Raw genomic sequence first — 25630 nt, 5'->3', positions numbered from 1 at the left:
AGCAGAGTGTTCTAGTGTCAGATTTTCATATACTAAGAAAAAGAAATGTGTGATAATTAGGATCAACAAACTGATATTGAATTATCATAATAGTTTATTATTATATTTCTTATTGCTATCTTTGTAAAGCTAGTACCCCTTTGGGAAAGTTAACAAAGAGAGTAAAGATGAGATATTAAACTCTAGAGTAATCTGAACAATTTTACAAGATTTCATCAATCACATTGATAAACTTGTTCTGTCTGCCTCTTCTACTTAGCTTTAAAAATTAAATCAAAGCATACATTACAAACTCAAAACTATGTCAAATTAAATAAAACTACCTGGGTGCAAACAAAAGGAAAATTCACTCAAGAAAAAAGTGCTCCCATATAAATACCTATTGAGTGGTCTGTATCTGCTGTGATGACTTTTTTATCTCCATTCAACCCACTGCAATTCAGCTTGTATCCAACAAGCCCCAGAAACTGCTGTTTATCAGGCTACCAACGACTTCTGCATTGTTACTTCTTAAGAGTTTGTTTTTCTGATTATAAAAGACATGGTAGCAATAATAATAATAATTATAGCTAACAGGCATGGTTGTTTACTAAGCGTCAGGCACTATTCTAAGAACTTTACATACATGCAGGAACAAGCCTCACAACAAACCTATGAAATAGCTGTCATCATTACTCCTGTTTTACAGTGGGGAAACCAAGGCATGGGGAAGTGAACTAACTCACCTAAGGGAGAGCTCCCAACAGGCAGAGACACGATTCAGACGCCAGCCTATGGCTTCACACACCTTAATCCTAACAACCACCCTCCCACACTCCTCATCACGTTTAATTATGGAAAATTTGGAAACATACAAACAAGCAAATATAAACTACCCATAATTTTACACCCCAGGAATAACTACTCTTAACACTTATTAGTTTCCTTATTTTTTTTCATTCATAGCTACAGAAATACATATTTTTTTAATTCAAGACATGAGCCACACCAAATAAAGTTTATCTTGCCTTTCCAATTACATTATGGGTACTTTCCTATATTAAATGTTGTTTTAAAACATTTTAGTAGGTGCATACTCACCTTTATGTTCTGTTAACTTAATTTTTTCTAATTACCAAAGTGATATATGTTCACTGTACAAATTTAGAAGATAGAGTAAAGCACAGAGAAGAAAATTAAAATCACCTGTCATACAAAGATCCAGAGACCATTTTAGTGAATGCTTTTCTATGATGTAGACACATTCCCTCTACCTGCCACACGTACATTTTGATTTGCCACCTGATTTTTTCACTTAATGTCACAAACACTCCTCCATGTCATTTAAGTTTCTTCCAGATAATTATTATTATTATCATTTTTACTGAGGAAGATTAGCCCTGAGCTAACATCTGTTGCTAATCTTCCCCTTTTTTTGCTTGAGGAAGATTAGCCCTGGGCTAACATCTGTGCCAATCTTCTTCCACTTTACATGTGGGTCACTACCACAGCATGGCTGACAAGTGTTGTAGGTCCATGCCTGGGACCTGAACCTGCGAACCTGGGCCACCAAAGTGCAGCACACTGAACTTAACCACTACACCATGGGGCTGGCCCTCCAGAACATTATTTTTAGTGTTTGACATTTGCATTATTTTTCATTCACACTATTACAAAAAGTGCCACAACAATTATTACGTCTCTTGAAGTTAATCATTACATTCTGGCCTCCTTCTAGGCTTCATCCTGCTGGACCTCTCTATGCCATGACACCATTCTCAAGTGCTCCTTCCTTTCTCTACCTCCAACAACCCTGAAATTTTCCTACTTTGGTTTTTAATAGATGACTTTCCCCTGTCTCAGCGGAAAATAGACCTCATTTCTCTAATCCAGTGATTCTCACTCTGGGGGAAATTTCCCCCCAAACTATAAATATGTCTTCTTTCCTCCCATTTCCTTTAACATGCTAATATCTCCAACCCTCTATTCTTCACTCCACACAGTGTGCTGAGTACTCTACCTGCTCAACTGGTTTGAAACACTCATTATGCATGCTTCTGAATCTCTTCTCCCATCTGAGCTCTCAATATACATATTTAGTTGCAAACACTTCACACGTGGCCTTTCCAAAACTGAACTCATTCCTCCCCTACACAATCCTACAACTTGATTATTTCCTGAAATCTCCACCAGCAACCACCAAGCCATCTACATCACTTTGCATCATTCTACACCCCTACTCCTTCACCCTTTACAAATCCAATCCACCCAATCCTGTTAACACGGCCTTTAAGAACGTATCATGTTGAATCCTCACTCACGCGTCCAGCCTGTGCTCTTTATCACAGTAGCCTCCTCACTGGTCTCCTTGCCTGTTTTGACCCCTTTGAATCATTTCTTCATGCTGCCATGTGCTCTTTTCAAAACACAGTTTTGACCAGATTGTTCCCTGCTTAAAATATTTAAATGACTCCCCACCTCCTCCAGAATAAGACCCAAGCCACTTCTGGCATTATATGAGAACCTCCAGGACCTGGCCTTTCCTTCCCTTCCAGACTCATTGCCCACCACGCTCATAGTCCACTCCACAATGAGTGATTTGCATTTTCCCAATACAGTTCTTTGTTGACATGCTTCTGGGCCTTTGCACACGCTCATCTCATTGCCTGGAACGCTCTTCTGTTCCTCTGTTATCCTTGCTTAGGCAACACTATTCTGTGAAAACTCTGAGTTCCCCAGACAGTATTACGCTGCCTTCCTCATTAGGATTTTTTTTACCTACCAGAGATCTTCCTCCACTTACAATGGGATTATGTCCTGATAAACCCATTGTAAGTTGAAAATATCATAAATTGAAAATGTATTTGAGGGGCCGGCCCTGCAGCCGAGTGGTTGTTTGCGCGGTCTGCTTTGGTGGTCCAGGGTTTTGCCAATTTGAATCCTGGGTGCGGACACAGCACCGCTCATCAAGCCATGCTGAAGCAGCATCCCACATGCCTCAACTGGAAGGACTCACAACTAAAAATACACAACTATGTACCGGGGGGCTTTGGGGAGAAAAAGGAAAAACAAAATCTTAAAAAAAAAAAAAAAAGAAAATGCATTTAATACACCTAACCTACTGAACATCATAGCTTAACCTAGCCTACCTTATTATGCTGAGAACACTTACAACAGCCCACGGTTGGACGACACCATCTAACACAAGGCCTACTTTATAATAAAGTGTTGAATATCTCATGTAATTTATTGAATCCTGTATGAAAGTGAAAACAGAATGGTTACCAGTGTATCGGCGATTTACCTGCATGACTGTGGGGCTGACTGGGAGCTGTGGCTTCCTGCCACTGCCCAGCACCACAAGAGAGGATCGTGCTGCAGATTGCAAGCCCGGGAAAAGATCAAAGTTCAAAATTTGAAGTACGATTTCCACTGAATGTGTAGAATTGCAAGCACCATCGTAAGCTGGGGACTGTTTGTATATATATCTACTATGGTACATATCCCATAACACTGTAATCGTTTCCATGTCTGTCTCCCTACTAAATGTGATTATCTTGAGGACAGGACAGTTTGTGCCCTCTTTGTATTTGCAACATCTACCCATGTTTGGAATATAGCATTACTGGTCAATAATTGAAGGACTGAATGTTGAGGTAATAAAAAAATACAGAATGTTAAACTCAGACCACAACTAGGCACAATGAGAATATAAATAGAGGCAAGAGCATTTATGGGGAGTCTCAATATAAAAGGGTAGGATGCAAAACATGTGAATATGCAAACATGAACATTTTTATGCCCACAGACATAAAGTATAGAGAATATATAAAGGAAAAATCTTCTAACTGCTAGAATTCTGGTGTAAAACTGCAGTCATTGTAACATAGCACATACTCCTGCTTATAAGGCTGGAGAACCTTCTCAAATGTCACATTTCTCATTACTAAAGTAATATACAGTTATATGGGCTCAGACTTGGTGGAATGCAACAAACTACCATAATAAATTACATAATTTTAGGGATAAAAGGGATCTTAGAGACTTCCCATTTAGTGATCCTGGGCGTGGGAAAAGGATCAGCTGGTGATATATATGTATGAGGGAGGCAGTGTGAGCCAGTCCTCAGGACAAGAACCCATAAGGGAGAGCAACTGGCACATATAATTTGAAAAGCTTGCTGAATATGGTCATCTACAATCCTTCCATGCTTCTCTGCTATCACCAGGATCAAGTCCACATTTCTTAGCATACGACCCCAGGCCACCAACTGCCTCTCTACCATTTCCCCCCTTTCTGCAGTCCAGCTGTACAAAGACCTGTAGTTCCCCAAACGAACTATAGCTCATGGCTCCCCAAATCTTTGTTTAAGTTGCTATCTCTAAGAATGGCATTCATGAATCAAATATTTGAGCACCTATTACATGCTTGGCATTATGGTATGTGCTGGGGATACAGTGGTGATCAAGACAGACACAGTCCCTTTTATGAGTTACCAGGTGCATGGTGGGACCAGTTACTGAGACAGGGCAATTACAAATGGCCTGTCCCCACTGTTTGCCAGGAAAACACTTAGCTGTCAACCACAGCTCTTGTTCACCTCCTTTGTGTACCACTTCCCAACTCTCTCCTTAACCTAGACAGAACTGGTCATCTTCCTCCTTGAGTCTTTACTGAACTCTCAGTACATTTTCATGACAGCATCTAAAATACTTCATTAGGAGGCCGGCCCAGTGGTGCAGCAGTTAAGTGCACACGTTCCGCTTCAGCGGCCTGGGGTCCGCTGGTTCGGATCCCAGGTACGGACATGGCACCGCATGGTAAGCCATGCTGTGGCAGGCGTCCCACATATAAAGTAGAGGAAGATGGGCATGGATGTTAGCTCAGGGCCAGTCTTCCTCAGCAAAAAGAGGAGGATTGGCAGCAGTTGTTAGCTCAGGGCTAATCTTCTTCAAAAAAGAAAATAAATAAATAAAATAAAATACTTCATTAAACTTGTATTTGGTGTTTCCCCTACAAGACTGTGAACTTCTTGTCTAAGTAGGTAATGTGTCTTATACATTTTTGTATTCCCAGCTCCTTGAAGGAACTGAATCACTGCTTATAGAATGAAAAAATAACTTACTGAATGAAGCCACTTTGTGAACCCTGTTGATGATGGCTCCCCAATATTCACAGGCTAAAGCTCAAACTTCTCCCAATTTGGCCCCAACCCAATGTCTAATCCAGTGGTTTTTAACCCAAGCTGCACATTAAAATAACCTGAGGTACTTTTAAAAAAAATACTGATGCCCAGACACCCCTAGAAATTCTTTGATTTGGTCTGTGAGTGGTACCTGGGCATCAGAATTATTTTTAAAAGTACTTCAAGTGACTCCTACACGCAGCCAGGGTTGAGTGCTTCTGCTCATTAAGCGGCCTTCCCTACACCATGCTGGAGAAGTATTTACCATCACAAAATAAATATACTGACACAGCTACTCACCCAGGAGCACAAGACAAAGAACAGCGCAAGTAAGAAGATTCTGGTGAAGTATTTTTCCCCACTGTTTGTTTTCCCTGTCTTAATGTGTACAGCAGCCCTCTCCCGATGGATAGCTAAACAGGCCCCTCCTTATACCTCTCTTTCAACTGCTCTAGACGATCGATTCATTCGACAGACAGTTACTGGGAGCCCACAACGTACCAGGCACTGTTCTACAGGCTGAGAATACAGCAAGAACAAGGTGGACAAAGAATGTGAACTGAGGGAGCTGACACTCCCTTAAGGAAAGACAGACAACAAACAAACAAGTTAAGTTGACTTAGGGACACCACCAGTAGTGTGCTGGGAAATGCTTAACTATGGAGGAGTCCTAATTTATAGCATTTGCCAGTGTCTGTAGTATATATACTCCCATCACAGCAGATTTCAAGCGATCAATATGAACATGGAGTTGGGGAGAGATGTGGAGTCACCATTGCTATACAGGATTTCCACTTTACAGTATGATGACAGCAAACATTGCATAGACAATAGGAACATTTAGTAAAATAATTAGGAAGTGCTGAGTTTTTATTACTTTTGTTTTTACAGAACTTACTTAATTGTAAATTTATATAACAATTTTTAATAATGGCTGTGTTTTAATAATGAGCTTGCAAACTTCATAGAAATTCAACAATCAGCCTTGAGATCCAGTACAACGCTACTGCAGCACAACAGTGGAAAGAGAATACATAAAGAAAGACAATAGACTAACTAATGAGGAAGAGCGATTGGAAAGCTGCTTTAGGTTGAATGGTTGGGGAAGGCCTCTCTGAGGAGGTGATATTTGAGCTGGGACTTCAATAATAAAAAAAGCCAGCAATGTAAAATTCTGGTAAAACACAGCATACCATACAGAGGGGGCTACGAGCACTCTGAGCACAGACCATACTTACTGTCTCCGAAACAGAAGGCCAGCATGGCTGAAGCCCAGTGAGCAAGATTAGCAAAATCAGAGAGGTAGCAGTTGCCAGGTTATTAGAGTCTTGGAGGACACAGCAAGGAGTCCAGATTTTTCATTCAGACTCTAACAGGAAGCCATACTTCGAGTCACGGGTACACCAATGATTACCCATCCCCAGTCTTCTTTTCATTCTGTGGTCTCATTGAAAGATTTCAAGCAGACCTCTAGCTTCAGATACAACCTACTTGCTTTGGCTGCCAAATCTGCATCTTTAGGTCAGACCTCCCTCTTCTGCTCTGGCACTATATTTCTAACTCTATCTGGATGTCTCCCAAACACCTTGTGATGTATCTGGTCCATGACATGATAATCCACAAGTTAAAAACCACTAATTTTGGCTCTCATATCTCAAACCAAACACATCCCAAATTGAAATTATTATATTACCCTTACTGAACTTGCTCCCCTCCCCATATTTCCTATTAGCAAAGGCACCATCATCCACCCAGTTGCCAACTGTCCTAAATATCATGCAAACTTGCTCATCTCCCTTCTCCCCAGATTCAGTGCCACTGCCTTACTTCAGGCTTTCATCACTTCTCTGGATTACTGAGATGGCAACCTAATTGGCCTCCACGCTTATCGCATCAGATTCCTTCCCCAACCGGACACCTTTATATCACCTCCACTTAAGTAAAAGAGGTTATCCACACAAATAACCAAGCCAGAAACCTAATATTCTTCTTAGACTTTCAAAAATATGAATCTGATCATTCTTAAATGGTCCCCTATAAAGTTAAGATTTAAACCTTAAGGCTGTGTAAACACAACATATAAAATTTCTTCAGAGGCTGGCCCCGTGGCCCAGGGGTCGGGTTCGTGCGCTCTGCTCCCATGGCCTGGAGTCCGCCAGTTCAGATCCTGGGCACGGACCTGTGCACTGCTCACCAAGCCATACTGTGGCAGCATCCCACATAGAAGAACTGGAATGACTTGAAACTAGGATATACAACTGTGTACTGGGGCTTTGGGAAGAAAGAAAAAAAGAGGAAGATTGACAACAGACAGTAGCTCAAGGCCAATCTTCCTCAGCAAAAAAAAAAAAAATTTCTTTAGGAAATATCCTCTACCTACTTCTTCAGTTTCATTTCTCAAGTCCCCTTGATTCTACTCTTACCTAACTACTTGGTTCTCCCAAACATACATGCAAGTGGTTTTCTGACATCGATGCCTAGGATAGTCTTCCTTTCCCTCATCTCCCACTCACACCTCAAAAACTCAGCTCAGGTGTCACCTTCTCTTAGAAACCTTCTCCAAGTCAGCAAACAGGTCAGGTGCTCCTTCTCATTTCTCCAACAACATACTGTACATGCTTCAACCACTGCCCTTATCTCACTTAATTGTAATCATTTACTTTTATGACTTTTTTGAAGTTCTTAAAGGCAAGAGCCGGATCTTTAACTTCTATATCTTGGACACTGAGAATGACTAGGACTCCATAAGTACCCATTGCTGCAATGTTTGCTGCCATGAGCACTATCTTCTCTAAAATACTACTCTCAGATTACAGAGAGTGTTGCACAATAACAGTGTGGCTGAGGAAATAAATAAGGACAGCTTGAAATAGTAAGAAAAAAAAGTTCAGGTGGTCATGAACGTAAAGAATCTACACAGCAATCCTCTTCCCTACATGCCTCTAGGGAAAGGTCCAATATTTCCACCACAGAACCATGGGGTGAGAAGATCAAGGAGAAGAGAGGTTAAAACGGTAAGCCTCAGAGAAGTGGACGATTAATAGCAATTATAAGCACAGAGCTCTCAATAGCAAGGAAACACAAGTTTCCCCATGTTCCAAGGAATACTTACGCCCCAATTTTTTTTTTTTAAGATTGGCACCTGAGCTGATATCTGTTGCCAATCTTCTTTTTCTTCTTCTCAAAGCCCCCCAGTACACAGTTGTATATTCTAGTTGTAGGTCCTTCTGGCTCTGCTATGTGGGGCACCACCTCAACATGGCTTGATGAGCGGTGCTAGGTCTGCGCCCAGGATCCGAACTGATGAAACCCTGGGCCACCGAAGTGGAGTGCATGAACTGAACCACTTGGCCACAGAGCCTGCCTCCCTGGTGTCAAAATTTGAAGGTAGCCATATATATATACTCTCTTTTGAAATGGTTTTTTTAATCTTGCTCTTTTGTGTTTTCTGTTTTGACCTTCCCACACAAATTAACATATTTAAATCAGAAACTGACACTAACTGCCAGGACAAGATAACATGCTTTTTAAATGCATTCGTTTATTTCCTGCTAAAGTATATAATAATTAATTTATGGGTTAAAAAAAAAGATCAGTTGCCCCAGGATTGTGCAAACCTGAGAGCTACAAAGCTTCCACCATTAATTTCTTCACAAAAACTGTGAACGACCAACATTCTGTTGGCAAAAAAAACCTGCTGAAATCAAGTGGGGGGCGGGGGGGATGGCCAGTTCGAGAGAGGCTGGATGGCATTGTCTTCCAAAACTACTTGCGAGGAAAGCACAATGACAGATGTAAGCCAAAAACAGGCCATAAAAATTTCCACAAGTTCCAAATCGTCCTAGATTAAAAACTTAAAGTCTTAGAAACTCTATGCCCACATACAAGCCACATGTTCTTCTCCCAGGAATATCACAGCAGCAAAAGAGCGGGACGGGCAGCTATCTCAGGCTGACTCAGACTCGCCAGTTTCTCACGCTTGCCTAAAAGGTTCGCCCTACACACCCTCGCTAGGGAGGAGAGACTCCATTCCCAGCCTCATTCCTGTGTCAGGGGCTTTCTGACGGCCCGGTGCCTGATGGAGGGAAAGAGTAGGAACGAATGAAAAGGAATCAGAGGATCCATCACCGGTAGAAACTTCTAAAAGCATACACACATTTACACACACAGCGATACACCGTTGCCTTGGAAACCAAGTCAACCACCCAACCCCTCCTCGGGGGCGTCGGGACCCACTTTTTGGGGCCAGGGGTCGTGGGCTGGAGACAGCCGGGACCGGGAGAAGGGAGTCCTCTCTCGCGGCCCCGCCCCGGGCCTCGTTTCCCTGGGCGCCTACCGAGTAGAGGAGCATGACAGCGCCGGGACTGGTGGAGCCGCCGGAGAAAAAAGAGTTAGATGAACTGGAGGAATCCATGGTGCGGCTGCCGTCCCGGGCCAGGCCTGGAATTCTTTGCTAAGCGGTGATGGTGCTGCTGCTGGGGGCGGTTCTTCCGCGCTGGGAGGCCCGACCTCGCCTAAGGCAGTGGCACCCTCTGCGGCCGCTCCACAGGACCCCGGGCGCCGCCATCTTAACCAGAACGGAAGCCGCGCGGGGACCTGAGGCGCGCGCGCGCAGCCCCTCGGAACCCGGAAGCGGGGGCTCCACGCGGCTGGAATCCAGGCCGCCTCTGGGCTGTACCGCAGCTGCAGACCCCACGATGGCGCAGGAGCAAGACCTGGGGTCCTCTGCCCCTGCCTGTTCTCAGACACTTCTGGACGCTGTGCTCCAGAACCTCTACGACTTTGGTGAGTGCGGGGCCTACGGAACCCACGCGAACTGAGGACTGGAGGAGCCGAGGGTCTGCTGGCGCCCTGAACTGAGTCGGTCTCCGCTTTCAGGCTGAAGGTTCTTGTAGGCTGAGCATCCCTCAGCTCGTCCAACCTGGTTCCGTTAATGGGTCCAGCACACACCTCCGTCTGAGATCACCCTTCTCCCGCCCCCACGATCGGGCTGTGTCGAGTTATTCTTTATGAGTCGAACTTCCTAGCTCGTGTGGGGACCAACCTAGTTGCTTGTTGGAAGCACCAGGGCTTTCAGACTTAACAGGAGTGATGCACACAGGACCTTGGTCTCTCGAAATAGCCCACCTTTTCACTTTTCCCGGACCTCTGGGAAGCCCCCTCACCCCGCGCCTCCCCCAGAGACCCGCCTGACCCTGGTACATTGGTGCCACCTTGTCACGTTGGGGCCTCATCCTTCACTCCTTCGCCAAGGACTTCAGAGGACGTTTTCACACGAAGCTTTCACGACCGTTTCTTTCTATAAGTTGGCCGACCTATGCTCTCTTTCCTTTATTTTGATGGGAGAAAGGAAAAGTAAACATGCTTATCATTAAAGGTGGACAACCGCCTGGCACTTCAGTAGGAAGACAGTTCCACACACTCTGAAGAACTTGTCTTAGAGAAGGTGACATCCCTTGTTCATGCACCAAAGATAATCATTAGGTGTTAGTGCCTTGACGGACCAAACATATTTCTTAAATTCGTAGTGTGGTTTTGCAAAAGCAATTTTATTTTGGAGTCACTGCTGAAAATTCTAAGCTCACTTAAATAGTAAAAATGGTAGCTAAGAAGTATGGACAATCTACCATATAGTCCATACTTTTCATGTATTCACTTATTTAATTTTCACAACCCTGTGAAATAGCTATTGCCATTAATCCCGTTATTACAAATGTAGAGACAAGTGCTAGAGGGTAAAAAACATTCTCAAGTTTACCTAGTTTACTTATACTGGGAGCTCTGAAGGCATGGGCCGTGTCTACTCATTTTTATATCCCTAATGCCAAAGTTTAGTTGACTCTTAACATGTTTATTGAATAAAAGACTAAGCAAATAGAAGCAAACATAAGTGATCAGCTGATATTTAGAGGACTGTGTGATATTTGTACTGTAGGTGAGTAATGAGGCCTAGAATTTTTGTCAGAATCTTCAGGTGACTGGTTGGAGTGTGAACAGGTGAAACAGAAGATCATGGGGATTTAGTAAAAAATAAGGGCACTCAGGGGCTGGCCCCGTGGCCGAGTGGTTAAGTTCGCACGCTTCGCAACAGGCGGCCCAGTGTTTCGTTGGTTCGAATCCTGGGCGCAGACATGGCACTGCTCATCAAACCATGCTGAGGCAGCGTCCCACATGCCACAACTAGAAGGACCCACAACGAAGAATATACAACTATGTACCGGGGGGCTTTGGGGAGAAAAAGGAAGAAAAAAAAATAAGGACACTCACATTAAGCCAATTGTCTTAGGTTCATTTTAATTTATAACTGAAAGAAAATAGGAAAATTGTAATACTTACCTGTAACCCTAGAAAGGGTTAAAAAGAAACATTGGCTTCAGTGGCACACATTTTCAGTACAAAGCATGAGACAGCTGGCATTACCAGTCCCTGGAACTGTTGCCATGGTGGCACTTTTAGTAAAGAGAAAGGTGAAGACTAAAGTAACTGTGCTAATAAGAGTCAAAGACATAAATATAGTTACTTAGGAAAACGTGGCTGCGTTTTGGATTCTATAAATTGTGCAAATGCAACTCTATTTGAAGAAAAACAAATAGTTTTTTTCTTTGTGTGTATCCCTGGGTGTTTATAGCTGTGACATATGCATAAGTGCATTCATATGATTTGATATTGGTGATAGCTAAAACTCAAAATATTTATTTTTCCTTCTTGTGTTCAAACAGGAGAGACAGAAGAGGAAGCAGAACAGAAAAGGATCAGAAAGAAAAGGGAAAACAAGAAGAGAGATGAGGGGACTTCAGTGGTCTTGGCAGCAGAGCCAGCTCCCCAACTCAGTTCTCTTGTAAGAGGCCAGAGGAAGAGTGCTTCCAGCTTCTTCAAGGAACTCAGAGAAGAGCTGCAATGTGCTCCTGCTGTGACCTCCACCGGTTCCCCTTTAGGACCAGAAGTTCCTAGCGCTTCAGTGTCTCCTCCCCTGAAGAAGAACAGAGAGCGAGTACAAGTGGTAGAATTTCACAGCAGAAATAAAAAAAGAAAACAGAAGCCAGATCAAGACGAGAACAGAAAGGTAACGAGCTGGTTAGTTTATGTTTATGGTGAAAACCTGGATATTGTAATGTTAGGTGAATATCTTTATGGATTGTCAGGAGTCCCCAAATCCTTAGGCTCAAGGATTTGCTAAAAGCATTCACAGGATTTGGAACTCAGCGTGTAAGTAATCTTTATCACAGTTACGATTTATTACAGCAAAGGGATACACAGTAAAATTGGCAAAGGGAAAAGGTGTGTGGGGCGAAGCCTGGAGGAAGCCAAGTGTAGGCATCCACCTGTCCCCTCCCAGTGGAGTTGCATGGGATGTGCTTAATTTCCCCAGCCATGATGTGTGACAGCATGTGCGAAGTGTTGCCACCCAGCGAAGCCTGCCCCAGCCTGGATGTCCCTGTTTTTTACTGGGGGGTCAGTCACATAGGCATACACACTGACCTTAGCTATTCAAGCTCTAGACCCCTGGAGAAAAAGCAGGTTTTCACCATAAATCACATAATTAGTATAAACTATCAGGGCATACTTGATACAGTGTAGCTCAAGGCCTCAGGTATTCAAAACATTCTTAGCAAACAGCATATTCTAATTAGTGTTTGCAGGAGCCAGCCAAGGGCCAATCCTGAAAACAGGATGTTCTTAGCAACGTGCCGGGTTTGATAAACCCAAGCCTGCTGAGTTAACCCTTTCTGTTTGTAAGCCTTCTGCTTGTTGGTGCTCAGAGAAAGAACCCAATCATTCAACACTTATTTCTGGCCACCGTTCTAGGCACGGGACATGGCATTGAACAAAATCCACAAAATCCTTGCTCTCAAGGAACTTTCCTTCTGATAGAAAAGCAGTTTGATTTTAGGGAGCAGCAGTCCCTTTCAGACTGAATTTCTGAATCTCACTGAAAATTCAGTTCGTGGGAGCGGTGTGGTTGCTCATCCAAACTTTTTTCACAAGGATATCATAATGGTTTTGTCAGATTCGTTGCTAAAAATCAGATTTTCCATTTCTATAGCGTTCTCTATGTCTTATAAACTTTTGTGTATCATAAAAGGAAAGGAGGATTGTATTAGTTTCCTAGGGCTGCTGTACAAAAATTTATCCTCCCGCAGTTCTGGAGGCCAGAAGTCCAGAATTAAGGACTCTCCACAAAACAGGAGAATCCTTCCTTATTTCTTCCAGCTTCTGGTGGCTCCAGGCTTTCCTTGGCTTGGGGCTGCATAATTCTAAACTCTGCCTCCGTCTTCACACAGCCTTCATCCCTGTGCGTCTGAGTCTCCCATCTCCCTCTCCCTTTCTCTTAGAAGGACACCTGTCACTGCATTTAGGGCCCACCCTAAATCTAGAATGGATTTCATCGTGAGATCCTTAACTTAATTACATTGCAAAGACCCTTTTTCCAAAGAAAGCCACATTTAAAGATTTCAGGGGTTAGAACATGGACATAGCTTTTTGGAACCCACAATTCAACCTACGACAAAGCTAGTTAGGCTTGCATTGCTCATTGTGAATGTGCGAACACCTGTTGGTGCCCAGTGTTTGCATCTTTTTTATGGTTTAAAAAGCTATCTGTGTGATCTTTTCCAGAATTCAAGTAGCACTTCGTGTCAAGCTTACCAGCACCCCTTCCTCAAAGATTATTAGTGTATTCTGTAATCATATCTACCTTTATTTTAGGATTCTAAGTCAGCTTTCCAACTCTTATAGTCTAAATACGAGGGTGCTGGGAACTGTTACAGGCAGGCTAAGAAACGGATTCCCTCACCCCTCGAGGTAGCCAGAGCCCCCAACTGGCCAGCCGGGGAAGCTTACAATTAATGAAATTACCACAGTGCACCCCAGTGTACCATACAAATATTAGTATTTTCTGTGTGTGCCATGATATGAAAAAGATTGGAAAGCACTGCTTTGTAATATAATTCTGCATTTGGAGAGTTTAACTAACATAAAGCATCGAGGCACTCTCCCTTCAGTTTCCACTTACACTCGCTCATGTTCCTCTTCCTGGAATGGAAGGTTTTCTCTGTGATAGAAAGAACAAAAACTTGGCATTGAATGGCCCTGCATTTCCCTGTCCCTCAGTAACAGCACATCTGTAGCAGCTGTTGAATTGTCCTTTCTTCCTGCTCCTAATGAGCCCTTTTTCATTGTAGTTGGCTTTTCTCAGGAACCTCAGCTCACTCTACATTTTGGACTTCCTGACCTAAATGAAATGCTTCTGTTGTCCTTGGTGCTCTGCCCTTTCATCCTTTTCAAAGTTTATCCTTTGAAAATGTGAATGCGTCAGGCTAAGGACACACTAAAAACACATACACCCATAAAAAGACTTTAGCGTATTGACCTTGCAACATGTACATAAATACAAATGAATATAACGCCAGTTATTATGGCCTATCCTGGGCAGAGGGAATGGAGGTAAAAAATAGTCAATTGGGGCTAATTAGGATATGTAATGCTATGCTAAGGGTTTGTGTAACGTGCTAAAGTATAGTTGTGGCCCCTGCTTTCTAAGAGCTTATAAGTTGTTGTAGGACAGTTCAAACAGACATGGAATCAGCAAAAATATATACTAAAATAATGATAGCCTCCATTGATCAGTCATGGAATCAGCTGATCATCTCTGAAGAACACTTGAGAACGAAAGAAGTCCTAGTGAGTTGGACAGCAATCCGGCTGGGCCGGCCTGAACCCAGGAAATCACCTTCTTTTCCCAGAACTCAGGCTTGTTCTATAAGTACTGACAACCTACAAAAACAGAAACCAGTTTAAGAGGCATAGTAAGTGTTTATTTGGAATCAAAAAATTGCAATTCAGGGAGCACAGATTCAGGTAGAAACCCAAGTAATGTCCCAATTACCGGAGAGGAGCTCAGGGTTTCTATGGGAAAAGGGGAGTATGAGGTGAGTTGTATTAAGGAAGAGTTAGTTCATCGGTGCTGCATAAGGTGAGGCCAGGTTCACAGAATGGCTTAAGATTTAGTCATCAGGCAACGGGCTAGACTTGTACTTCATTGATTGGCTAGTGATTGGATATCAGCAAAGTCCAGTTGCATCGGTTCTTACAGACAGGATATTCTTGTCCTTACTGACTTCTTGGAATGTTGTCTATTTGGTCTAGTTTGGAAGATAAAGAAAACAAGACCTGCAAAGCAGTTCCTCTGAAATGGCTGCTCCGGCTCTGTTTTCGTAGGGCTCCACTCAAGTCATCTTTCAGAATACTGTGATTAAACTGCATTGTGTATTGAAACAGATTTGTAATAAGAAATATGTGTTTGGTCTTTGTCTCCGTTTCTGGCACAGAGCTCCTAAAACCTTTGGAATTTCCTAAGAGACGAGAGCTATAAAGGTGTCCTTTGTTATATGAAGGAAGTGACTTTTGGAGAGCACCCAAAGATGGGGACTGGTTGCCAGGAGGATCAACTCTGTGATTAGGGAGTTGGAACTTTCAGTCTGACCTCTAGGAGAGAGGTGAGGGGCCGGAGGTTGAATCAGTTGCCAATGGCCAATGATTTAATCACTCGTACCTGCATAATGAACCCTCCATAAAAAGCCACAAGGACAGGCTTCAAGGTTCAGAGAGCAGGTTGGTGAACATGTGGAGGTGCTGGGAGAGGGCATGGAAGCTCCACGCCCTTTCTTCATGCCTTGCCCTGTGCATCTCTTCCATCCAGCTGTTCCTAAGTTATATCCTTTTTATAATAAACTGATGATCTAGTAAGTAAAGGGGTTTCCAGAGTTCTGTGAGCCACTTTAGCAAAGTAATTGAACCCAAGGAGGGGTCATGGGAACCTCTGATTTGTAGCCAGTGGGTCAGAAGTACGGGTAACAACTTGGGCTTTCAAATGGCATCTAATGTAGAGGGCGGTGTTGTAGGACTGAGCCCTTGACCTGTGGGATCTGACACTATCTCCAGGTAGATAGTGTCAGAATTGAGTTGAATTGTAGGACACCCAACTGGTATCAGAGCATTGCTTGTTGGATATGTGGGGAAGCCCTCCAACACACACACAGGTCAGAATTGGTGACCAGAGCTTCTTTTAATAGGCTTATCTGGGAATTTGTCCACTATTTGTGTAACATTTTACTCATTCCAAATGTCTAACCTACAAATGAACTTCTTGATAACATCCCATGTATAAGCAGACACTATAGAAGTAGTTTGACAGGAAACAGTAAGATCACTTACTCATTCATTCATTTATTCCACAAAGAATTGGGTGCCTACTATTTGCCAGACCCAGGTGATCCAGCAGTGCAGAAGATATAGTCTTTTGCCCTCATGGAGTGTACCATCTACTGGTGGAGTTAGAGAAACCATAGGTAAATGAGTAATATAATCAAAGAGTTATAAACGCTCTGAAGGAAAGAACTAGTGTCCTGAGCGTAACGGACAGAACCTCCTTTAGATAGAGTGGTCGGGCCGTGTCTGAGGAGGTGACGTCAGGCTAGTGCTCTGTGAGAGGGAGCTGTGCTACTGAAAGGAGCGGAGAAGAGTAACAGGGACGGAGAGAGAGCAGTGTTGCAAATGCTCTGTGGTATGAAAAGGCCTGACATGTTCCACCAGCTAGAAGACTAGTGGGAGTAGGACAGAGGGGACAATGGTCAGCAGAGGAAGAGCAGTGTCACAAATGGCTTGTGGTGTGTTGGTCAGAGGGGAGAATGGTGTGAGTCGTTGTGGGAGGGACAGCCTGAGGCCAGCCCTTAGCAGGTCTTGTAGACAATGGTGAGGCCTTGGGTTTTAGTTTAAAGTATGCGGGAATCCACAAGAATTTTTTAAGCAAGGACATGAGGTGGTCTGACTTATATTTTCCAAAGATCACCATGGCCCCTGAGTGGTAAAGAGATTATAGATAGGGGCTGGCCTTGTGATTTGAGGAATGAGCTGGGGAATGTACTCTGTAATGAGTATTGCAAGACTGCCTGTGAGGAAAAAAATGCGTAGGCCCGTAACAAATGGAAGTGTCATATGTAGCTTAAAATGATCCAAATACTATTTGGCCCCTAGGGATATGTCTCACCAATGCTATTTCTCCACCCTTAGCATTGGTCCGTCCTCCTATAGGTGAGTCACTGCCCCTATTTCAGGAACCTTAGCCTCCGTTGTGGCCTACATAGAGAAGGCGTAAGAAAGACGTAATAGAAATAATAAAACTGTACTGTAGGTAAGAAAGGACTCTTGGATCCTGTGGCCTGGACTGAGGTACACAAAGACTGCTTTTGAGCATGTAAAGAATTGCTAATAACAGCTAATATTTTCCAGATGCTTACTATGTACTAAACGTGATTATTTATATTCATTAACGAATTCATTATCTAACTGAATCCTCACAATGTGTGTGACCGGTCTTCATTTTACAGGGGAGATTGATACAAGACAGTTAAATTGTTTGCCTGCTTTTAAACAGTGACCCCAGTGTCCCCACATCTGCAATTCCAAAACTCCGACGCTTTGGAACTCACTAGTGAGCTCGTTTGTTTGTTGTTTTTTTTTAAAGTTTGGTGCAGATTTATTTGGCAGCAAAACCTGACCTGAACTGATGCAAGAATTACTTTTGTTCTATTTGGTATGAATATTCATAGATGTTGCTGTGGAAATATGAATATAGTTAATTATGAGTTGTTGTCTTAGACCCCACTGGAAGTGGTATGGAACACTCAGTATATTCACAGTATTACCTTTCTAAAATGTAAAAACTCCTGGATTTTCTCAAGATTCCAGATAAAGGATTGTGGGTGTGAAGTAAGTGCCAGAACTCAGGTTCAGAAGCCAGGCTCTCTGGCTTAAAAGCTGTGTACCCAACTACTATGTTAGAGGGAGAATATAGATTAGGTAAGGCCCTTTGCCCTTGGGTAACACGAGTATACTGACCCAGAACCTTCAGCAGGCATAACAACATTTTCCCAAGTGATTGCCAGGTTCTAACTGCCTTCATAGCCTCTGCATTATCTAGATCACTCCCCAGGACTCCACCCTGAAATCCTCTGCACTCCAGCAGCATCCTTCAACTTTGTACCACGCTCCCTGTTCTTTAGTAGATGCAGTGTCAGATAGGTGTCAGGAAGAAAGTAATCTAGTCGAAGTAATTTACACACAATAAGATATGAATTAATTTCTTAATATGCCTAGAACTGCCTGCATTTTGCAAAGAGAGTGTATATTTACCCAGCTGTTCTCTCATTGGACAAAAGTTGGCCAGTGTAACTAATAGAATAAAAAATCTAATCACTGGAGGAGAAAATACTTTTGGTCGGCGAGGCAGCCGCTAGACAAGTTCATTGACCCTGGTGGGCTCCCTGCCTTCATCCCTCACCCCCAGACGTTTCTCCCAACTCCTCCTTCTTTTTATAGCTTTCTTCCTTCTTCATTGTGTAACATACAAGTTCTCAAAATCTCCAGACATTTCTCTCTACTGTAGGCTTTGTTAGGATAGGTTAGGCAGTGGTTTGATTACAAATAGTCCTTACATCTCAATGGTTTAAAGGCAAAAGTTAATTTTTTTTTCATGTTACTTGTCTATCAGGATCCTTCCCTAGAGACCCAGGATAATAGGGACTCCACCGTCTGGAAGGTTCTTAGTGGCTTTGGTGAAGAAGGGGAGTTGACGAATGCCTCTTCAAGGCTCCATGCGGAACGGGCATCCTTCCCCTCTGCTCACATTTCTTTGGCCAAAGAAAGTCACGTAGCCCTGCCTAACTTGAGGTGGACAGTGAAGCCCAGTTCTCCTGTGTGTCTAGAAGTGGAGGAGGACCCAACATTGCCTGTAGGTAGCAGTGCCTCCGACCACAGTGATGTGAGGGGCAGGAAACTAGAGGAAACCACTGATTGTTTCTCGATCAGGGAATGCATTACAAATAAAGGACTGAAGTGGTTTTAAAGCTATGAATAAAAAGTTAAAGTTAGATGGTGGTGGGGTCGTGCTAATAGACTCAGCGTCATGAAATAATTAGCCAAGAACTTTTTTCCAAATGTTTGCTTTTATTATAAATGGGAATCCAGAACTCGGACCCTTTCTCAGAAACAAATCAACAGCTATAAAGCTAAGACATTTCCGGTGAAATGTTAACAGAACATTTGGGAACACCAAGATCTCCATCTCTAGCCAGACCTGCCACCCAGGTCTGCCCTTGGTGTACACAGCCCCTCAGCCCAGGTGTTCCCACAGTCAGGATGAACTGAGGCCTGCAGTGCAAGGACTGGGTGTTCTGTGGGGCTGGTGTTGGGGAGAGCAAGGACATCAGGACCCAGGGGTTTCAGCCTCAAGGTAACTATCACACAGTTGGCCAAGAGATTTATGATAGTGCCTAGGTCCTCTTTAGGGCCCATCGCTGCATTCTCCTGCTGATCTTCTAGGAACAGGTCAGCCGAGGGCGTCTGTGACTTCTCCAGTATTGCTAGGAATCTGGCGTTCCTGAAAGAAGTTTTCAACTCAAAAGAGTTTAGTCAGTCATTACTTATTGGATGGATGGGAGAGAGGAAGAACTATTTAAATATTTAGAAAAGGAGGCAAAAGTTCTATGGGATTTTGGAGGTCTGTGAACGGTATACAATTTTTTTGGTATATATAAAATTTGTATTTGAGGACTTAGATATGATCCTGAAATCATTATGATTTTTTAATCCATTTGCTTTTCAATAATACTATTACTGTTTATCATACGAAACTGATTAGATGTGCATGCCAGTGGAAAACATATCCTAAGTTCAAAGTAAAAGTGGAATTTTTTCCAGTCATGGAAGAGGAGATAAGACGTTCTGGGGTAGGTAAATGGAGGAGCCCCACACAGCATCCTCCATGCTGCCCTCATGCTCTTAAGTAAAGCATGTGATTCTGTGAAATATGTGATTGTCCGAGGAGAACCATAACCATAATAAAAGCCAGGAGACCCGATAAAGTAATGTGGAAGATGCATTTACTGTGACTAACAGCACAGAGCAGGGCCACATGCCTAGAGCATGATAGTCACCCTCTACAGCACAGTCCTCTGTTACCACCAGCACCCAGGCCCATTCAGTGTCCAGTGTGACAGCAGATGAGCGGTGCTGTGGGGATTACTGGGAGGCTGTTGTTTCATAGTCAGTGGGTTAGTGAATATGAACGCGTTGGCCAAGTCTTCCTGTTTGCTGGACCTGGCTGCACACTTGCTGTTTACTTTATCCTATTTCACCATCCTAACCCCCTGTGAAGTTAGTACAGGGGTCCTCATTGAAACAGAAGCCGTCATGTGGAAACACAGCCATCATCTATGGAAACGTTCAGTGACTGACCCACACACCCAAAGTACAGTGGTGGGGGGAACAACCAGGATAAGCTGAAGCACAACTCCTGTTTGGAGAAGAAGAAACCAGGAGGCATGTGGACTGTCGTGTGGCAGCGCCTCTCAGCGGGGCATGGGGCGAAGTGCTATGCTCTCGTCCTGGCACAGACCCCACCCTGCTGGGCAGGCATGGCAGGACGTCCCACCCTGGCACACAGCCAGCTGGGGGCTCAGGGCCGACCATCTCCCTTCACCATTTTCTAGAAGCTGCATGCTTTTACAGCCAGCTTCCTGTCAGTCCACATTTTGGAGCTGGAGTTGAGTAGTGACTGCTGTCGTTGGCCAGATTTGACAGTGGTTCTCTTAAAATCTTAAGCTCTTGGTCGATTCTATGGGTTGGTAATGACAGCCAGGGGATATATTGATGTAAAGAGTGACCTATTTTGAAGGCATTTGCAGTATCATTATTTTCTATTGGGAATTGCAAACCCAATCTCCACCATTTCTAGGAATCTCGTGTTCCTGAAAGAAATCTTCAACTCAGGAGAGTTTTATTAGCCATTATTCTAAAGGCTGGATGGGAGGAAAGGAAAGAAAGAAAAAATTATTTAAATAGAACATTTTTTTACCCTCTAAAATCCCTGCTCAAACAAAATTATCCTTTTCTAACCACCTCCCAACAAAATTTTCTACATATGGTGCATGAGATACAGATATTGGTCTCTCTCTGACCATCTTTTCTTTTTTCTTAGTTTCTCATCAATCCTTTCTCTTAAGCTTTGAGGTCTTAAAAATTTTTTACTCCATTTTTCTTATGCTAGCTGTTCATTTGGCTTTTGTGCAAGATGCTTGTATTATTGTTTGGTATTAGGCCTCTGGGCCAGTTTCATCGCTTTTAAAAACATGAGTCTGTTGGTGATGGAATAGTAACAGATGATCTTAATAAGAGTTTTTTTTTTCCTTTTCAGACCAAAACTAGTATCCTTGAGAAAGATGTGGATATACAAGAATTTAACTTAGAGAAGGTATGTGTTTTGCAATTGCTAATTTTTTCAGCTTTGTAATACCAAAAAAAAAAAAAGAATATGTTTACACGCCCAGTGGTTGGGGAAATGGTTAAGCAAATCATGCTACGTTTACTTGATTGAATATTATACAACCATTGAGAACACGATGGTTTTGTCACCACAATGCCAATGATACAGCGGTAAGAAAGAAAAGCAGGGATGTGTGTATTCTGTGATTGTAACTAGGTTTTAAAAATGCAGAGAAAAAAGACAGGAGGAAGTAATTCAGCTGAGAAGAGTGGGTATTGGTAACTTTTTCTCTTCTACAAAATCTCTTTAAAGAAAAACACAGATGTGTTTGAAGCTGCTGTGATGAAGCTGCTCTAAGTGTGAGTGAGTGTGTTTGGAGAGGTACCTTTGGGATGAAATTGCCGGTATGGATAGTAGCTTGTTTTAGAGAGCATCCGAGGGTCCCACCCAGCTCTGCCTTTGATCCTAGGTCTGCACTGATTTGTGCAGAGATAAACCTCTGCTTCAACTGTCCACATGCAGTGTGGGAGGATGGTGTTGCGAGATTAGGGTGGCATTTTAAGAGATCTGCACGGAGCTCCTTAAACCACGCCGTAAGGGAGTCCTCGCTAGTTGCCGTCACTGCAGGTCGTGAGAATACGTAAAAGCATTTGGTGGATGGCACGTCGCATCTGACGTCCAGCCCTCCCAGGGATGCATTTCTTCTGCGGAGTTTTTGAACACACCGTGGAGCTTTGGGATTCTGCTTTGTGTCTGCAGGCTCGTTTGGAAGTGCACCGGTTTGGGATCACAGGTTATGGAAAAGGAAAGGAAAGAGTCCTGGAACAGGAACGCGCCATTATGCTGGGTGCCAAGGTGAGGGGTTCTTCTGCCTGCCATCACCAGACAGGGTACAGAAAAAGGGTGAGAGAGCCCAGGGCAAGTCAGGGCAAGGGACACGGGAAATTTTTGCAAAATAAAAAATGATAATAGGTATCCTTTTTCTTTCATTTCAGCCTCCCAAAAATAGTTATGTGAATTACAAGGTTTTGCAGGAGCAAATCAAAGAAAAAAAGGCAGCAAAAGAAGAAGAAAAGAGAAGGGTAGGTGTGATAGCCTTCTCTTTACTCTATTAAACTTCTAGAACAGAAACCTGGTTGTAATTTGCCACAGTGGAATGCTGTACTCCACTGCTTGGAAGGCAGTCTAGACAACACCCAGATCTGGAGTTAAATGAGCAACTTCTCTCCACTTCTTCAAGTCAGCTACATTTTGTAATACCAGGCAAGTGATCTGGCCTATTCACAGGAAAGGTTTGCTTTGAAATGCAAACTCCTGTTCAGATGGTGTGAGCTGCTTTGATCTTTGTCCTAGACTCAGTCATTCTTTTGCATTTCACATTGTATAGAACACAAGGGCTTATGAAAAACTGCCAGAGGAATAGATATTCTACTCCCTGTCTTTCACCTAAAATGGAAAATTTGACATTTCTATTGTCAGTCTTCTCTGGAATGGCCTTTCACATTCCTGAAAGAGTTTTAGGATGGAATTTGAGTCTGTTATGTTTAATAAGCCTCCTCGAAAACGTATTAAAAATAGTATTTCAGTGGCTTTGGGTCACAAACCTCTTGCCTTTTTTTGGATCTCCATTATCCATTACTGACATGTATGTTATCTTAAATTCTGAAATCAGGCCCAGGACACAGATATTTTCAAGAAAAAGAAGAGGAAAGGGCAGGAAGACAGGTGAGTGATACCATTAGGTACCAGGGTGGAATGATCTGGATAAACGAACGTGTTGATTAGTTCTGAAATTAATACCCTGCATTCATGTGGTGGTTCTAGCCTGTTAGAGTGCCTCACTGCCTTCACTTATATTAATCGAGTCCTTTGAGGGGAAGACAGGATGTAGTAAATTGTCCAGGATCCAATAATACCTCAGAACTGAATTAGGAACCTTCTCCAGTCCCCCATTTTCCAAGACTGGACACCTCGAGTGACAGCCGGAAAGCTGAGGTTGACATTTCCAACAAAAGACTTCTGTTCCCTCCTGAGAGTGCCTGCTGACATGACGGCACAGTCTGGGTCTGTATCACCTGTTCTTTGACATTCCGCAGGAGGTAGAGTGCCATAATTTGAGTAATGGAACATGGATTTTGTTGCTTTATGCCTGTTTCTTAGCTTTGGTTCAAGTGCCTTTTTCTCTCTCCCCAAATTACTGTTTCAAAATTGACTCCTTTTGTCTCCACCTTTTTTTGGACTCCTGGTGAGCTTGCATATGCTGTCAAGTGGTCATTTGTTTGGCCATGTATGTCTGTTGAGGGCCCCCCAGGTGCCAGGCACATAGATGTCTTAGGTGTTGGGGATACAGCCATGATCACACTGAGGGTGTCCCTGCCCTTGAGGAGCTTACATCATAGTGAGGGAAGCACACCAAAACATACAAACAGATAAGTAAGGGGATGTCAGGTCCTGGCAAGTTCTGTGAAGAGGTTGAAATAAAGCATTGTGAAAGAAAATCACTGGGGTGGGCTGGGCTGTCATTCTAAGGAGGTGACATCTGAGTTGGGAACTGAATGGAGAAGAGGAGATGGCCTGGAAAGATCCGGTAGCAGAGCATTCCATGTAGAAGAAACCAGTGCAAAGGCCCTGAGGCAGGAATGCAGTTGGTGCGTTTCAGAGACCGCTGAAGGCCAGTGCTGCTGCCAGAGGGTGCGGGGCTGTGCATGAGAGGGAGCAGGAGTCTGCAGGAGTAGGCCACTGTCCCCTGGTTGGTGGTGCTGCAATCCTTCTTTACAAGCTTAACTGTAGTACCTTTCTCTCACTTTAAATGCAGGAAATCCAAAAGGAAGAAATCAGCTCCCAGTATTTTGTCAAGTGGACGGACTGGACAGATTGGAAAATTCAAAAATGGGACACTGATTCTGAGCCGAGTTGATATTAAGAAAATAAATTCTTCCCGAGTGCCAAAATGAAGTACTTTGTAAAAGAAAGAGAGGAACAGGAGAGTGCCGTGATCCTGAAACTGGACCCCAATAAGACTTCCAGATTGTTATTTATTTCATATTTCACAGACGGCTTTTTTTATTTTAGGGAAAAAAATCAGATAAAAATAATAAAATTTGGGACCAGCCCCATGGCCAAGTGGTTAAGTTCGCGCATTCTGCTTTGGCGGCCCAGGGTTTCACCGGTTGGGATCCTGGGCTCGGACATGGTACCACTCATCGGGCCATGCTGCGGCAGCCTCCCACATAGCACAACCAGAGGCACAACTGGAATATACAACTAGGTACTGGGGGCTTTGAGGAGAAGAAGGAAAAATAAAAATTAAAAAAAAAAAGAAATAAAATTTCTAGCTGCTAAAGTGTGTTTTTTGGTGATAATTGTGTTGGGCCAGCTACTGTGTGAATATGAAGTAAACCTGCTAAAAAAAGTCAGTGTTCTCCTGCAAGCTTCACTCTAGCTTCAATTTCACTGCTGTTTTGTGCATTTGCTCCTAAGATGATTTTTCATAATTTTACTGATGGGTAAATATTGATAACCAGCTTAAATTGCCTTTTAATTTTTAAAAGATGATTTAATGTTACTCTATCGTGAAAGAACTAAGAATGTGGTCATTTGTCAGTTGTTTCGTGGGAAAAGCAGTTTTAATTTTCAGCCTACCAAGTATATAAAATCTACTTCATAAGAAGTTATATAAATAGAACTTTTTTGGTGTATATGACCGTGACTATTAAATAGCACAACAGATGGGTTTCACATGTCCTAGTACCTACATTTAAGCAAATATTGTCTCCTTCAAAGTAATCATCTTTGGCAGCTATACGGATATTTTGTAATGATAATGCCCTTGCTCAAAGTGTCTGGGACTTTTCAAAGCTTGTGGCACATTAAAAGGAAAGTTTTCAACGACGGTAATTAATTTTGGCTTTTTTTCCCCATTGCCAGAAAATTCAGCTAAACCTAGTAAATGATAATAAACCCAGTAAGTAAGCAAGTTTTGGTGAAAACAGGAGGCATGTAAATGGCTTTCTTATGTGACTCGTGTTGACTCCAAAGGCATTGCCAAATGAGGAGCTCAAAAAATGTTTTTAATTGAAGCAAAATTGGAATTAATGTTTTATTTTCCAGGTTTATTTTGAAAGGTTGTATTTATTAGGATATAC

At 43.0% G+C, this 25630-nt stretch overlaps 2 protein-coding genes across 2 annotated transcripts in view; one reads left to right on the top strand and one right to left on the bottom strand.

Moving 5' to 3' along the window:
* Positions 1–9716, bottom strand: part of GNPAT (glyceronephosphate O-acyltransferase) — a 33485-nt gene extending 23769 nt beyond the window's left edge. Inside the window, exon 1 of the mRNA XM_046653781.1 lies at positions 9501–9716. Coding sequence (XP_046509737.1) covers positions 9501–9578 — 78 coding nt within the window. The 5' untranslated portion in view covers positions 9579–9716. The remainder of the gene's footprint in view (positions 1–9500) is intronic.
* Positions 9628–24638, top strand: C2H1orf131 (chromosome 2 C1orf131 homolog). Its single transcript, XM_046653782.1, has 7 exons — positions 9628–9949; positions 11884–12227; positions 21417–21473; positions 22245–22340; positions 22481–22567; positions 23158–23210; positions 24301–24638. The coding sequence occupies exons 1-7, from the start codon at positions 9628–9630 to the stop codon at positions 24437–24439; spliced, it is 1098 nt and encodes a 365-aa protein (XP_046509738.1). The 3' UTR covers positions 24440–24638.
* Positions 24639–25630: the final 992 nt, after the last annotated feature.

The sequence above is a fragment of the Equus quagga genome, chromosome 2 (assembly GCF_021613505.1).
Source record: "Equus quagga isolate Etosha38 chromosome 2, UCLA_HA_Equagga_1.0, whole genome shotgun sequence".
NCBI classification, from domain to species: domain Eukaryota; kingdom Metazoa; phylum Chordata; class Mammalia; order Perissodactyla; family Equidae; genus Equus; species Equus quagga.
This window is presented reverse-complemented; position numbering and strand designations above follow the sequence as displayed.

Bases quoted from the DNA above. Each gene is read 5' to 3' on its own strand.
- C2H1orf131 (XM_046653782.1), top strand. From the start codon at position 9,628: ATGGTGCTGCTGCTGGGGGCGGTTCTTCCGCGCTGGGAGGCCCGACCT. The intron at 9,950-11,883 runs GTGAGTGCGGGG...GTGTTCAAACAG, and splicing joins CCAGAACCTCTACGACTTTG to GAGAGACAGAAGAGGAAGCA. The intron at 22,341-22,480 runs GTGAGGGGTTCT...CTTTCATTTCAG, and splicing joins CCATTATGCTGGGTGCCAAG to CCTCCCAAAAATAGTTATGT.